The sequence below is a fragment of the Hypanus sabinus genome, chromosome 20, assembly GCF_030144855.1.
Source record: "Hypanus sabinus isolate sHypSab1 chromosome 20, sHypSab1.hap1, whole genome shotgun sequence".
In the NCBI taxonomy this organism is placed as follows: domain Eukaryota; kingdom Metazoa; phylum Chordata; class Chondrichthyes; order Myliobatiformes; family Dasyatidae; genus Hypanus; species Hypanus sabinus.
Window position 1 is genome coordinate 42043134 of NC_082725.1, and position 16825 is coordinate 42059958.

Consider the following 16825-nt stretch of genomic DNA (forward strand, 5'->3'; position numbering starts at 1 on the left):
TTAATTAGTTTTTAATGTTTTTCTGAAACACTTTGGGTTGTTCTACTGTCTTAACAGTCCAGTAATGTTTCATGACAGCTCAATTTTGTTACACTGACATAATCAATGATTCACCAGCATGGCCATGGAAAATGTTCATCACAATGCTATAGCCTACATGAACACAAACAGATCTCTATTTATTGTTCATGATGATTAAGAACATCACATTTTGCTGCATCCTAAATAGCTGTTGTAATGCTTTCATTTGAAACCAACAATCTGTGCAGATGCTCTCCAAGATAAATAACATCACATGAATGAAATTACTGATACCCTTGCTATCTAGGAAAGAAGCAAAGCGTAGATACAAGAAGACACGGGCAAGTGTCTTCAGCCTGAGAACATTACAAAGGAAATGTAATTTGGCGCATTGTTTAATGGAAAAGAGGGACTATCATAGGAGATAGAGGAAGTCCATCCTACAGCTATGCGAAGAATAAATCAAAGATGAATTTGTGCAGCAGCACTTAGTTGCTAGATTAGCAACCAGAGTACTCAGCTATTGACCCAGAGAACTGAGTTAGAATCTGACCAGGGTGTTTGGGAAACTCACACTTAAGTAGTTAAATTAGTCTGTTTCAGTAATAGCATCCATGAAAATACCAGATTGTTGTCGAATCCCATCTGGTGCATTAATATCCTACAGGGATGAAAATCTGCCATCACTACATGGTCTGGCCTGCATGTGGCCCCAGACAATGTTGCTGATTTTAAACTGCCTGCTCAGTTCAGAGCATCTAAGGATGGACCAAAATGCTAGTGATGACCAAATCCTGTGACTGAATAGCAAATAATGTGAAAAGACTTGTTTCAATTGTGTTTCAGGTATGTACCCAAGTTACATTTTGACCAAGCTGGTTATCCCCGTGAGGAGGATCAATTTTTCATTCATCTCTACATTACTTTCGTTACTATGGATGCCCAGTCTTTGTAATGCTTTAAGCTGTGCTATTAGAAGGAAACAGAACAAATGTGTTAGCAATAACAAAATACAAAAAAACATATCTATTATTATAAAATACATATTTAGAATATCCTTATGCATTTTTGTGCAGAAAATAAATGTAGAATGTTAACTGCAGGAAATCTGGAAAATGATATTGCAGATGAAACAGTTGAAGATAGTTTTTAAATAAGAATGTGCAGAGCATTTTTATAACAGCCAACTTTCTGTAATTTTATTTTAGAGATAAACAAGGTGGATTGATACAACCCAGAAACTTCAAACACTTCAAGAAAACTAAAGATAGTAAAGAAAATGAAACACCTCTTCAAGGTCAAGTTTAAAACTGCTTAACACAAAAGCATAACATACAACAGCGAACAACTAACACGTTTTTTAGAATCATTTACTATGATTTTATACTTAATAAAGTTCAATCTTTCCAAAGATCTGTTTTCTTTTTGCTATTATGTAAGATCTACTTGTTTTATATTGCGATTAAAAGTAATATATTTGTTGGAAAGCACTTTAGGACATTTTGAAGATTCTTTAAAGCAATATAAAATGAACATAGTGAGGGAATCCAAGACAAATGATCATCATCGTAAGGTGATCACTAGAAAATACAAAATGTAAAATTAGAAAGTGACTTAGTTACCCAGAAACCAGTGAGAAATTGGAACTTGCTATCAGATAAAATAGTTGGAGTAAGTAGTGATGAAACCTTTAAACAGAACTATAAGTAATATGACGGAAAGGAATAGAAGCTTATAATGACAAGGTTAACTGAAGTAGAGGGAAGAGTCTTGTGCATGATCCAGTTAGGATGAATGACTTGTACTTCTGTTGTAGATCCCATGTTAATCTATCCTTTTACTTCAAGACAGCCTGCTTTTGTTGAAATCTTCAAGTTTATAAGTTGAATTTTTAGATGTATTGAAATTAAGTGCACCAATTAAAACATTTACTACAGTCTCTTTAGTCTTTTAAATGAGCATGAGAAAAGTTACCTAAACACTGCTTATGGGTGTGTGTGTATGTGTTTTCTCCCTTTTATAACTTAAAGTCTGATTGGAAATTTTTATAATTTTAAGTGTAAGATTTATTTTACTTCAACTTATTTGAGAAATAATTTCAATTTTTGTGTTGAACATTACACATTGTTTCACCTACTGATGCCATTTAATTTCATATTTTTTGTGGATTTTTTTGATCCATCAAAAAGAAAAATGATTTGTCCAGTTAATGTAGTGGCCACACTGGTAGTATTGTCTGTGTCAGAGCGATTATTTTGCATCATCAGCTTGAAAGTTTCCATTCTGTAATAATTCTCATTAATGTGAAACAGGCTCTTAGCAGCGAATGTTTGGTAACTTTTCTCAGACACTTGGGACCAGACAAGCATCCATGCCTAATGAGTTGCAGTTAACAATAGTTTCATGACAATCTAGTGTATTTGTGGAAATGTCTTAGATTTGTGTTCAATGAATAGGCAGAGAAAATGTATGCTGGAATGGTATTTCCTTGATGATGTCATTATGTTATTATTATTACTTCCTCTGACTTTGTAATAAATGCTTCGTAGTCTCAACTAAATGCATTTTACTATTAAGCAACAAATAAATTACTACTCAAACTAATTATTACTGTCTGACTCATTTTACAAAAGAAAATCAAGTTACCAAATACCGAGTGCAAGCTGTGTCCCTAAGTACGACGGTTCAGAATCAGGTTAATATCACCGGCATATGTTGTGCAGTTTGTTGACTTTGCGCAGCAGCACATAATAATAGTAAAAAAGTATGATTCACATACAACACAATACATCACATTGCTATAATGTAATTTTAGCATTAGTATTACATTGTACAGTGACTTGAGTGAAGATACAGCAGAGGGAAAGGAAGCAAGAGACTGGACAAAGGTGATAAAATAGTTTGCAATAAATTCTGGGGCAAACCTGTCTGGCTCACTGAGGTAGGATTAATCAGGAAAGCTTAAGAACTAGGAGCAGATTGGCTCTCTGGGCTTTCAAGTTCCCAACATTCTACCTCAGTGCTATTTACATGCATTCCTTGATATCCAGATATCTGTTAAACTCTGTTTTCAATTAATTAAATAACTGATGCTCTATTCTCTCTGGAGAATTCCAAAGATTGATCATGTTCGGTGAAGAATTTTTTCATCATGTTATTATGAGACACTGATTCCTGGATTGCAAAACCTCAGCCTGGGGTAACATCTTCCCTACATCCAGCCAATTAGACCCTGTAAGAATTTTATAATTTTGAATGAAATCACCTCCTTCTAATTATTACAGAGTACAGACCTACATACTCAATTTCTCCTCATTGGGCAAACCCACACCCTAGGAACAAGTCAGGTGAATCTTTGTTTCATATAACAGCTACTAAATGTTTTTTTCTGTCTCCGATCTACCAGGGGACTTGGTAATCTGATCTTTTTTGATGCTCGTACAGTCGCTCCTTTTCTCCACTGGAGTTTTCTATCTCTAAAACTTAGTCACTTAGTTCTGAGTCAGGAATTAAATGCTGAATGAAAAAAGGTGAGTGGAGATTCATATTGAGCGTAAACATCATTTTATTTTATTTAGAGATACAACACAGTAACAGGCTCTTCACTGCCCAATAACACCTATGTAGCCAATTAACCTACTAACATGTACAGTACATCGTTTGAATGTGGCAGGGAACCAGAGCACTCAAAGGAAGCCCACACAGTCACAGGGCAAAGATACAAACTCCTTACAGACAGAGGTGGAATTGAACCCGGGTCGCAGACCTGTAATAGCGCTACGCCAACTGCTAAGCTACCGTGCCACATCCAGTCACTGTGGACCAACTGAAGTGAAAAACAAGAGATTCTGCAGATGCTGAAAACCTTGAGTAACCAACAAAACGCAGGAGGAACTCAGCAAGTCAGGCAGCAATATGGAGGGAAATAAACAGCATTTTAGGCTGAGTCCTTCTCTATTTATTCACCTCCATAGATGTTGCTGGAATTGTTTCTCCAGCATTTTGTACGTTTTGCTCAATGAGATATAAGATTTGTTTCTAAGTTGTAAATTCTGTGCAGTTGAACTTAAGTTTGCAGTTCATCTTAACTGTATATGTATGGTACCTGTCTTAATATCTGTGTCTCCACAAATAGTGTTACCACAAATAGAAACAAAAATAAATCTATAAACTAATTCATTTCACTGGAACAATTCAAAGTTATAACTTCAAATGGAAAGTGAATTGCATTCTGTCATATTGTCTTCCAAAGAATTTCAGAGTAACATTTACTGAACTGCAGAGTAAATTAATGCTGTCCTCCAACTACATTGCATTTTCTGTGTGTCACTTGTTGTTCAGTGACTACGATTAAGCTCTTGATCCTCTTTAAGCTTCCTCTCGGCTGTCATTTATAACTGGCCTTTGCCTTGATTCAGACTTGGGGACTTCCCTATCTAGGAAATCTCAAGTGAAATACTGTGGATGCTGGCAGTATGAAATGAAAGCAGAAAATGCAGATCAGGCAGCACTTGTGGAAAGAGGAATGAGTTAGCATAACTAAAATTCTGCCCCGATGCAATGATAATGCTGCATCTTATCCATAAGTCCCAATGGAAGTCCCATTTACAAGTGCAGTCATTGGTCTAAATTAGTGTTTGCATTCCCTGCTCATACGTATTCCCAAATGCTCTTGTGGACTCCCAGGGCAGCAGAATATGTAACTGAGCCTGTGACTAAGTTTTAATCATTTTAATTGACTTTAGTAAGCAGGTACTATTTTTAAAATTGAAGTATATTTATGTTTTTAAATAATTTTTTTGTGTTTCAAATTTTACTGATTGTGAAATCAAAAACACCCCATAAAGTGACTGTACTGACAGTTTTCGGAGCCCATGAACTTTGGGGAGTGGGGCTTCTCCAGCTGTCAAAGTGGTTCCATGAATACTATCTGCTACCTTTTTTTGGCTGTATCCCATTTTGAGCTTGTATTTTTGTTTTGTTTTCAAATAGATTTATTAAAATACTAACAATGAAAAAATATCAAATGAAGTCATCTGTATCCAGAATCTGCTGTGCCCATTGATAGTAGAAAGCCTTGTGTAGAGCAGTGGATATTGTGTGCTCCCTCTCCAGGGACAGCCAGGCTCAAACATAACATTGAAAAGGCGTAGGCAATCAGGATGATCTTCCTGTGCAGGCTATTCTCTGGACTTGAAAACCTTCGACATGGATAGATTTAAAGTGGTGTTGATATGCTCTTGATTGGTAAGGGCATCAAAAGTTATGTAAAGAAAGCAGGTGAATGGGGTTGAGAGGAAACATAAATCAGCTATGTTCAAGTGGCAGAGCAGACTCCATGGCCAAGTAGTCTAATCTTGCTCCTATATATTATGATCTTTCCAGAGCCGGGAGCAAACCAATGCAGAAATTCACTGGATGAAAAACTTAAGAAGGATGAAGCCAAAATGCAACCTGCATTTTAGGAGCTTTATCTTTGTACAGTGTATACAGTATTCAAAGGGAGACTACAACTTCTCAACCACCAAAATTACAGGCAGGTATGGAGTCTGCAGAGTTGGCACAGATGGCATTTCCAAGAGATGGCTTGTATTATGTGGGACTAGCTCACAAGGAAGGTTTCAAAGCCTGGGTTGAATGATTGGTTCCACCCCAGTGGTGGTCAAACCTTCAGGATTGCTGCATCCCCCTGTCACTACAGTGTCAGATCTCCTGGAGGCATAGCTATAAACTTGGTGCTGTGCAATTTGTTCATCTCAGATGTGCTGATGGCTGAGCTCCTGAGGGAAGATTATACCAAGACCACACTAGTATAACTAGATTGCTTTTTTCCCTGGGGAGGGGGGCAACAAATTATCTGCCCCGATGCTTCCAGATTCAGAACCTTCCATCAGGGATGGAAATGATGGAGATTAAGAAGTTTTAAATGGCAGACAAAAGGGAAAGGGGTTGAGAGAGCACAAAAGAAGATCAATTAGTCTTTCCCTCCGGATTCCAGCATCTGCAGCCTTTTATGTCTCCTTTCACCAAGATGTTGCATGAAGTGGAGTCTTCAATCATGAAGAGAGACTGCACTAATGGGTTTGTCTTTCTTGGAGCAGAAAAGGTTGTGGGGAGCTGGGAGCCTGAGTGAAGTACTATATACAAAATTATAAAGGGACATAAATAGGGTAGATATTAGGGCAATATTCCCCTGAGCAAAGGTGCCAAAAACCGTACAGCAATGGAGCAAGAAGTTAGAGGGAATCGGATGAAAAATGGTTTCCATTTGTAAATCTGGAACACTGAGTGAGCAGTGGAAATAGGTACCAACTTTTAATGCCTCAACATTTGAGTGAGCACTTGAATCACTGTTGCATAAAAGGATATAGATCAAATGCTGCCAAAAGTATTTACTACAGATGGGTTCTTGATTATCTTCATGGCCTGTGCTACATGACTGAGTTTGATTAAGGCCAATAAGACATCAGTCTCTAACATAAAAAAATACACTCAGTGGCCACTTTATCTGGTACCCTCCCCTGCCAGTTAATGCAAATACCATATATTTAATCAACCAATCATATGCCAGCAACTCAATACAGACATGATTGAGAAGTTTCAGTTGCTATTCAGACCAAACATCAGAATGGGAAAGAGATGTGATCTATGTGACTTTGACCATGCAATAATAGCTGGTGCTGGATGGGCTGATCTCCTGGGATGTTCACGCACAGCTGTCTCTAGAGTTTACAGAGAATGGTGCAAAAAAACAAAGGAAAAGCATTTAGGGAGCGGCAGTTGTAGAGGTGAAAATGCATTATTAAGAAGGGGAAGTAGAGGATAATGGCCAAACTAGTTCAAGCTGACAGGAAAGTGACAGTATCTCAAATAACCACTTGTTACAACAGTGGTGTGCAGAAGAGCATCTCTGAATGCACAATGTCTTGAACCTTGAGGTGTAAGGACACTATCCTTACACATCTGGAGAAGAAGGATGCTTATGTGAGAATGCTGCTCTTGGACTACAGTTCAGCATTCAACACCATAATTCCCTCCAGGCTTGACAAGAAGCTCAGAGACCTCAGCCTTCACCCTGTCTTGAGCAGCTGGATCTTGGACTTCCTGTCAGATCCCCAGCAGGTGGTAAGAGTGAGCTCCCTCACTCTGCCCCTCAACACAGGTGCCCCTCTGAGTTGTGTCCTAAGACCACTCCTTTACTCTCTGTATACCCATGACTGTGTCACCACCCACAGCTCCAATCTGCTAATCAAATTTGCTGACAATACTAAGTGGATTGGCCTAATCTCAAATAATAATGAGGCAGCCTACAGAGAAGAAGTCATCACCCTGGCACAGTGATGTCAAGAAAACAACCTCTCCTTCAATGATGTAAAAACAAAGGAGATGGTTGTGGGCTACAGGAGGAATGGAGACAGGTTAATCCCTATTGACATCAATGGATCTGGGATTGAGAGGGTGGACAACTTTAAATTCCTTGGCATACACATCACCAAGGATCTCACAAGGTCTGTACATAGCAGCTGCATGGTGAGAAAAGCTCAACAGTGCCTTGTTCACCTCAGATGGTTGAAGAAGTTTGGTATGGACCCCCAAATCCTAAGAACTTTCTACAGCGGCACAATTGAGAGCATCCTGACTGGCTGCATCACTGCCTGGTATGGGAACTGTACTTCCCTCAATCACAGGACCCTGCAGAGAGTGGTGTGGACAAACCAGCACATCTGTAGTTGTGAACTTCCCACTATTCAGGATGTTTACAAAGACAGGTGTGTAAAAAGAGCCCGAAAGATCACTGGGTACCCGAGTCATCCCAACCACAAATTGTTCTAGCTGCTACAATCCGGGAAACAGCACCGCAGCATAAAAGCCAGAACCCCCAGGCTCCTGGACAGCTTCTTCCATCAGGCCATCAGACTGATTAAGCTGATACAATTGTATTTCTATGTTATATCAACTGTGTCCTGTTGTACATACAGTTTATTATAAATTACTATAAATTGCACATTGCACGTTTAGACAGATTTGTAACAAAGATTCTTACTCCTCATGTATGTGAAGGATGTAAGTAATAGTCAATTGTATATCAATTCAGTGAGCTACAGCACCAGAAGACCACAAACACACATTCAATGGCCACTTTATTAAATACTAGAGGTATTTCTACTGAAGGTAGCTAACAGCGTGTATTTCTGACATACGTCATCCTGAATGTGTCCCATTGTTCTGGACTTCATCAGCCCTACCCATCCTCCCATCACTGGAAACACTTTCCTAACTCCTCCATCCCATCCCTTGGTAACTTTAAATAACTTCATGCCATAAAATTTCTGCTGTAACAAGCTGCAGAGTGTTTGCTTCCGTCAGTACCTAAGAAGCAATATTTGTATACAGTGGTGGTTCTACCTGAGGACGTCAGAAGGGACTTGTCTTCACCTCTCTGCAGTGTCAAACTGTGCCATCTGCTGCACTCTAATTGCACAAAACATAACAGATGAGGATGATTATTCCCATGTTTCTAAAGCAAATGGCATTAAAGCTCCGATAGCACAGGATTGTTCTCGGGCACTGCAAGGGCAACTATCAGAAATGTCTAATGCAACTCACTTTTCACTGTAACTTCCCCTGCCTCTCTTCTGTCACGGGAACTCATGAACATTCAATCTTATACCATTCTAGGAGGATTACAACCTTTGAAAAATAACATTAAATGTGTTTTTTACATGTTCAAGACCTTGTGTATTATGTATAAAGCATTTTGAATGGTACTTAGGTGGGGCTAGTAGACCTCATTTTGAAGATTGTTCCACTGACAGTCTTGCCAAATACAATAGTTTGCACCCAAAGTTTTTCATCTGACACTGCAACATTCCATTGCCTTAACACTCTTCTGGGCAAATTTCAGGGGCTGGGATTTATTTCCTAAAATGTTTATGTCCTGTAGATTCCATGAGTTTTGAAGCAGATACAATATATTTTGAGTCAAGCCTTTCCAATGAGTCCAACCAATCTGCAGCAACAAATTTGTGTAAATGATTAGAACTTTGAACAGTAGACAATATTGTGCAAAAGTCCTAAGCATATGTAAAACATTTTTGTAAATGAAAGATGCTTTCAAAGATAGTGAAAAGTTTCTAAATATCAAAATATTTAATATAAAGAGCAGCAAACAGTAAACATTTAATCAAATCAATATTTTGTGTGACCACCTTTTGCCTTTAAAACTGGATCACTTCTCCTAGGTACACCATTGAGCAGTCTTATAAGGAAATCTGATGGTAGGTTGTTCCAAGCATCTTGGAGAACCTGCCACAGTTCTCCTGCAGACTTTGGCTGTCTTGGTTGCTTCCGTCTCTCCGGGTAATCCCAGGCAGCTTCAATGATGTTGAGATTAGGGGTCTGTGGAGGCCATACAATCCATTGAAGAACTCCTTGTTATTTTCACTGACAATAGTTCTTTATGACCTTGACCATGTGTTTGAAGTCATTGTCCTACTGCAGAATGAAGTTGGAACCAATCAGATGGCTCCCTGATAGTATTTGCATGATGGATGAGAATCTGCTTGTACATCTCAGCATTGAGGATTCCATTAGTTCTGATCAGATCGCCAACTCCATTTGCAGAAATGTGCCCCAAAACTGCAAGGAACCTCCGCCATGCTTCATTATTGGCTGTAGATATGTAGCACTCTTCAGCTCTTCTACGGACAAACTGCCTCCTGTCTGAGCTAAAAGTTTCACATTTTGACTTGTCAGTCCAGAGCACTTGCTGCCATTGTTCTGTACCCCAGTCCTTGTGTTTTTGTGCATAGGTGATTTTGTTTCCATTTCAGAGGAATGGCTTTTTGGCAGACACTCTTCCATGAAGACCACTCCTGACAAGACTTCTCCAGACTGTAGAGGGACGTACTTGGATTCCAGTGGTTTCTGTGAGTTCAGAGCTGATAGCAGTGCTAGATTTCTTATGATTTAGAAGGGACTTCAGTTTGATATATCAATTGTCTGCTACACACAGTTTCCATGGCTGGCTATTGCATTTCTGGTCTTCCACTTAACCTGTTTTTTGTGCTTTTTCAGAAGAGCTTGGACAGCACATCCTGAAACTCCTGTCTACTGTGAAATTTCTGTTTGGGAGAGACCTTGCTGAAGCAAGATGTTCACCTTGGTTTCGTTGCTATGTTCACTCTTGCCATGGTGTAAGAATTGATGATTTGAAGGTTAAATCATCACATCTGCCACACCCTCATCTTATAGTTTGGTTGTCCTTCATCCAGATTGATTCCTTCTGCACCCATTTCTGTTTCAGTTAATCAGTTTAGTTCATTCAACTCATTATGTCATTGATCATTAGTCCCTGTTCATTGTTTTTGTTTAATCACGCCCGGGCTATATACCTACAAAGTAATCTTGTTTGGAAAGTGGTCTATTACTTAATCTGTTGCTTTATTTAACGAATACAAAAAAATTCTCTGAAACATTAAATCTTTTAGAAGATGAATGTTTAAAATTTGTTCTTTTCTACTGATACTGTAATGCAAATGTCAAAATTAAACATTTAAAGCAAAATTTATATAAAAATCTAAGGTGCCTAGGACTTTTGCACATTTCTGTAGAACAGAAATAGGCCTTTTGGCCTAGCATTTCTGCACCAATCATGTTACGTTCCACTAACCCCATCTGTCTGTACATGATTAGTATGGCTCTATTCTCTGCCTGTTTGTGACAGTCTAAATGCCTCTGAAACATTTCTCCTCTAACTGCTAACACCACCTTTCCTGACATGTTCCAGGCACTTACACTTTCCATTTTTATCTCCTTTAAACTTCCCCTCTATCACCTTAAAATATGCCCTCTTTTGTTTGAAGTATCTACCTCTAGAACAGGGGTGGGCAAACGTTTTGACTTGTGGGCCACAAAGGGTTCTAAAATTTGACAGGGGGGCCGGACCAGGAGCAGATGGACGGAGTGTTTTGGTAATACACCTCATAAGAGAAAATAAAATATCATGGGATGTGTAGAAAACATGTGCTTTAATTTCAATTGAAAATGAACAAATGCATTACAACAAAATATCTGTCTTTGAAGTCCCATGGTATTTAGCTATTTATTGAAATGACTTTTAAAACACTGAAAATTAAATGAATAAAATACAACTTTTTTTAAATAGTAACAGTTATTATTTTAAAGCACTGAAAATTCTGTTATCCTTCAAGATATTATCATCATCACTCTCCTCCTGCCTGTCTTTATTTCAAAAACGGTAGGAGATGCAGGTCTACTTGTCCTGCTCCTTCTTATTCAGTTGTCCCCTGTGCCAAAACTCAACAACGACCAGCACAAGGACAGAACAGTGACAGCACGCCAGTATGCGGAGCGCGTTATTTGATCTGGAGCGCATTTTTTATTTTGAGAACGTACGTGCACCTGCGCACTACTCATGTCCATCACTTAACAGAAATGACATGTAACATGTAAGGCTTATTGAAAAAAATATTTTCAAATGCATTTTTTACATAACACAAGGGAGAAACTTATTTTTAATTTCAGTGGGAACAGTGTTGTTGGTCTCCCTTTTTAGCCAGCGCATTAAAGTCTGGATTTAGTTTTGTTGTGGCGATTCTCAGGATGGATCTGAGGTGTTGGTCAGTTAACTTGGATCTGTGGCTGGCTTTGTTGATGTTCATGCCTGTTCACACAAATAGGTCGAGCTGAACAAAGAGTAAAGCGCAAATGTGGAGTAATACGCTGCACCTCAACAAAGGTCAATGTATATAGAGTGCGTCATCTATTGTGAAAACGCCAGAATTGCGGGGAAAAAACGTTAACAAGGTTTATTAATATAATTTCATCAAGTTCTGCAGGTCGGATTAAAAAGCTTAACGGGCCGCATATGGCCCCCGGGACGTAGTTTGCCCATGCCTGCTCTAGAAAGACTCTATCTTCCCAATCTATGCTTCTCATAATTGTATATAGCTCTATTGTGTCTTCCCCATGCCAACCTTCTCCCTCTCCAGCTCTAAGCATACACAGAAAACAATTCATTTTTTTCCCTAATTTCTCCTGATAGCTATTACATTCCAATCCATGCAACATCTTGTGATTATCTTCTGCACCCTTTCCAAGGCCACCACATCCTTCCATTAGTGTGGTGACCAGAACTGCACATATTACTCTAAATATGGCCTAAATAAAATTTTATACAGCTGCAACACAACTTCCCCACTTCTATGTTCAATGTCTGAACTGATGAAGTCAAGCTGGAAGCCCAAGAACAGTTTATTTGTCAAGCATATTGTATGCCTCTTGTTGCACTGCAAGCTTGCTGATTAAATCTACCTGCATACGGGCAGAGGTTAAATAGCAAAGCTCCAGGGATTAGGACAGCAAAGAGGTGGTTTTAGGAGGCAGAGGAGAAGCTATGGGATTGCTTTGAGCCACATTGAAGGACTGATCTGGAGATCTGAAAGAATACATCATGGTTGTAACAGACTTTATTAAAACAGCTGAAGTTGAGTGTGTCTCCACAAAATAATTCAGAGTCTTCCTCAATCACAAGAACTGGATGAACCATGAGATCCAAAATCTGCTGAGAGCCAGATCGGAGGTATTCAAGTTTGGTGACCAAGAAAGTTGCAAGAGGTTCAGGTACGATCTCCAGAAAGCCATCCCAAGAGCAAAGCGGCAATTCCAGACTAAATCCGAATCAACAAAGTGTGCTTGGCTGTTGTGGCAGGGCTTGACAAATCAAATTAAATCAAGGAACATAGGAGACAGTAGAGCTTCATTTCCAGATGAGCTCAATGCCTTTGACCATCAAAACATGGAGGAACCATCACGAACTCCCACATCCACCGATGATCCTAAGATTTCAGCCTCTGGACCTGACGTGCAACTATGCAGGTAGATTTAATCAGCAAGCTTGCAGTGCAACAAGAGGCATACAATATGCTTGACAAATAAACTGTTCTTGGGCTTCCAGCTTGACTTCATCAGTTCAGACATTGAACATAGAAGTGGGGAAGTTGTGTTGCAGCTGTATAAAATTTTATTTAGGCCATATTTAGAGTAATATGTGCAGTTCTTCAGGAGGGTGAACCCACAGAAAACATCCAGCCTAAGTGAAGTACCTGGCCAAGTACTAAAGACCTGTGCAGATCAACAGGCTGCTGCGTTCACTGAGATCTTTATCCTTTTGTTTCGGCAGTGTTTGGTACCCACTTGCTTCAATCAGGCTTCATTTGTACTGGTGCCCAAGAAGGGCATGGTGACGTGCCTCAATGACTATTGCCCATTAGCACTAACATCAACAGTGATGAAGTGTTTTGAGAAGTTAGTGATGAAACCTATCAACTCCTGCCTGAGAAGCAACTTAGATTCATTCCAATTTGCCTACCGGAGCAAAAGATCCGCAGTAGATGCCATCTCTTTGGCTCTTCACTCAGCCCTGAAACATCAGGATGCTCTTCATTGACTACAGTTCAGCATTCAAAGCCATCATCCCCTGAAAACTAATGAATAAGCCTCAAGACCTTGGCCTCCATACCTTCTCGTGCAATTGGATCCTGGATTTCCTCACTCGCAGACCCCAGTCACCTCGGGTTGCCAAAAACATCTCCTCCATCAGCACAGCTGCACCACAGGTCTGCTCTACTCACTTTATTTATGACTGTGTGGCTCAGCACATCTCCAATGTCATACAACAGTGAAACTGATGACACCACTGTTGTAGGCCACATTAAAAGTGGTGATAAAGGAGGGAGATGGAAATTCTGGCTGAGTGGTATCATAACAATAACCTCTTACTGAATGACAGCAACAGCAAGGAGTTCATTTCAGACCAGTGGAACCAGGGGTCCATGAGTCAATCCTCATCAGAAGGTCAAGAGGTGGCGAGGACTGGCAGCTTTAAATTTTTAGACTTTATTATTTCATGGGCCCAGCACATAAGTGCAATTATGAAGAAAGCATTCAGTGCCTCTACTTCCTTAGGAGTTTGCAGAGATTCAGAATGACATCTAAAACATTGATAACCTTGCATAGACATGTAGTGGAGAGTATATTGGCTGGCCGCATCACAGCTTGGCATGGAAACACCAATGTCCTTGAATGGAAAATCTAACAGAAAGTAGTGGATACAGCCCAGTCCATCACAGGCAAAGCCCTCCCAACCATCCTGTACATCTATATGAAATACTGTTGCAGGAAAGCAGCATCTATCATTAGGGACCCCGCCACCCCCACCACCCAGGACATGCTCTCTTCTCGCTGTTGTCATCAGGGGGGGATGAAGGTACAGGAGCCACAGGACTCACACCAGGTTCAAGACAAATTACTACCCCCAAACATCAGTCTCTTGAATCAAAGGAGACAACTTCATATGCCTCATCATTGAAATGTTCTCACAACCAATGGACTAGCTTTCAATGACTCTTCAACTCAAATTTTCTCAATATTTATTGTTTATTTATTTACTATTGTTATTTCTTCTTTTTGCACTTGCACTTCAACTGAATGTCCTAGTTGGGGCAGTCTGTCATTGATTCTGTTATGGTTATTATTCTTTAGATTTATTGAATATGGCCACAAGAAAATGAATCTCAGGATTTTATATAGCGACTTCAATAATAAAATTTACTTTGAGCTTTGCCACGACAGTGGTTGTCCTCATCAACAAAGGAGGTAGAGCAACTGATAAAATGGTGTGAGCACAATTTGATTCTCAATGTGGACAAGACCAAAGAGATGACTATGGATGTTAGGAAGGTGCAAGATGACCACTCCTCACTATCCATAAATAGCTCCTCTGTGGAAAGAGTTAGGAGCATCCAAGTTTCTGGAAGTGCACATAATGGATGATCTCACTTGGTTCCTTTACACCAAGTGAAAAGGAACTTTGGTCAAGAAATCACAATAGCATCTCCACTTCCTTAGGAGATTGAGGTGAGGCTCTTCCCCACCCCCCCATTCTAACCAATTTTTATGGGAGCACCATTGAGACCAACTGCATAACTGTCTGATATGAGATTTGCGAGGCGTCTGACTGCAATTGCCTACAAAGCAGTGAGGACTGCTGAGAGGATCGTCGGGGTCTCTCCTCCACCCATTTGTGATATTTAATCAGGAGCGCCACATATGCAAGCCCTTAGCTTTGTCAATTATCCCTCCCTTCCATCCAACAATCTCTTTGAAACCCCTACCATCAGGCAGGAAGTAATGTAGCATTAGGACAAGAACTGTTAACATGGGAAACAGCTTCTTTCCCCAGGCTGTAAGACCACTGAACTGTCTATCACCACTGAGGTCTCAGCATGCATGAAACACCAGTGGTGTTGTACTGTTTACTTTTTAACTAGTGTTGTAAATGTACCTTAGTATTTGTTAATTTATTTGCGGTAATACTACTTTGTGTTATTTGTGTCAGTTATATGTACATCTCAGTCTAGAGGAACATTGCTTCATTTGGTGGTATACATGTGTATTTTTGAATGATGATAAATAAACCTTGAACTTACCATTTCAAAGACTTGCATCCCAAATCTCTCCATACTTCCAATGCTCCCAGGGAGATGTCATTTATTCAAAATTCATCACCTGACACTTGTCCAAATTGAGCTCTATCTGCTAATTTTTGCCTGATTTCCCAACAGGTGAATTTATTATGGGGAACAGGGAAATGGCAGATGAGTTGAACAGGTACTGTGGATCTGTCTTCACTAGGGAAGACACAAACAATCTCCCAGATGTAATAGTGGTCAAAGGAACTAGGGTAGAGGATGAACTGAAGGAAATTTATATTAGGCAAGAAACTGTGTTGGATAGACTGTTGAGTCTGAAGGCTGCTAAGTCCCAGGGACCTGATGGTCTGCATCCCAGGGTACTTAAAGAGGTGGCTCTAGAAATTGTGGATGCATTGGTAATCATTTTCCAATGTTCTATAGATTCAGGAGCAGTTCCTGCTGATTGGAGAGTGGCTAATGTTGTCCCACTTTTCAAGAAAGGAGGGAGAGAGAAAACGGAATTATAGACCGGTTAGCGTGACGTCAGTGGTGGGAAAGATGCTGGAGTCAATTATAAAAGAGGAAATTACAACACATTTGGATAGCAGTAGAAGGATCAGTCCAAGTCTGCATGGATTTATGAAGGGAAAATCATGCTTGACTAATCTTCTGAAGTTTTTTGAGGATGTAACTATGAAAATGGACAAGGGAGAGCCAGTGGATGTAGTGTACTTGGACTTCCAGAAAGCTTTTGATAAAGTCCCACATAGGAGATTAGTGGGCAAAATTAGGGCACATGGTATTGGGGGCAGAGTACTGACATGGATTGAAAATTGGCTGGCTAACAGGAAACAAAAAGTAGTGATGAACGGGTCCCTGTCGGAATGGCAGCCTGTGACCAGTGGGGTACCGCAAGGTTCAGTGCTGGGACCACAGCTGTTTACAATATACATTAATGATTTAGATGAAGGGATTAAAAGTAACATTAGCAAATTTGCTGATGACACAAAGCTGGGTGGCAGTGTGAAATGTCAGGAGGATGTTATGAGAATGCAGGGTGACTTGGACAGGTTGGGTGAGTGGGCAAATGTATGGCAGATGCAGTTTAATGTGGATCAATGTGAGGTTATCCACTTTGGTGGCAAGAACAGGAAGGCAGATTACTATCTAAACGGAGTCAAGTTAGGAAAAGGGGAAGTACAACGAGATCTAGGTGTTTTTGTACATCAGTCAATGAAAGCAAGCATGCAGGTACAGCAGACAGTGAAGAAAGCTAATGGCATGCTGGCTTTTATAACAAGAGGAAT

At 39.8% G+C, this 16825-nt stretch overlaps 1 protein-coding gene across 1 annotated transcript in view; it reads left to right on the plus strand.

The window, feature by feature from the left end:
* ropn1l (rhophilin associated tail protein 1-like) overlaps positions 1–2000 on the plus strand; it is a 97259-nt gene extending 95259 nt beyond the window's left edge. The window contains exon 6 of the mRNA XM_059945397.1: positions 1230–2000. Within this exon, the coding sequence (XP_059801380.1) occupies positions 1230–1329 (100 nt within the window). The 3' untranslated portion in view covers positions 1330–2000. The remainder of the gene's footprint in view (positions 1–1229) is intronic.
* The last annotated feature ends 14825 nt before the right edge of the window (positions 2001–16825 follow it).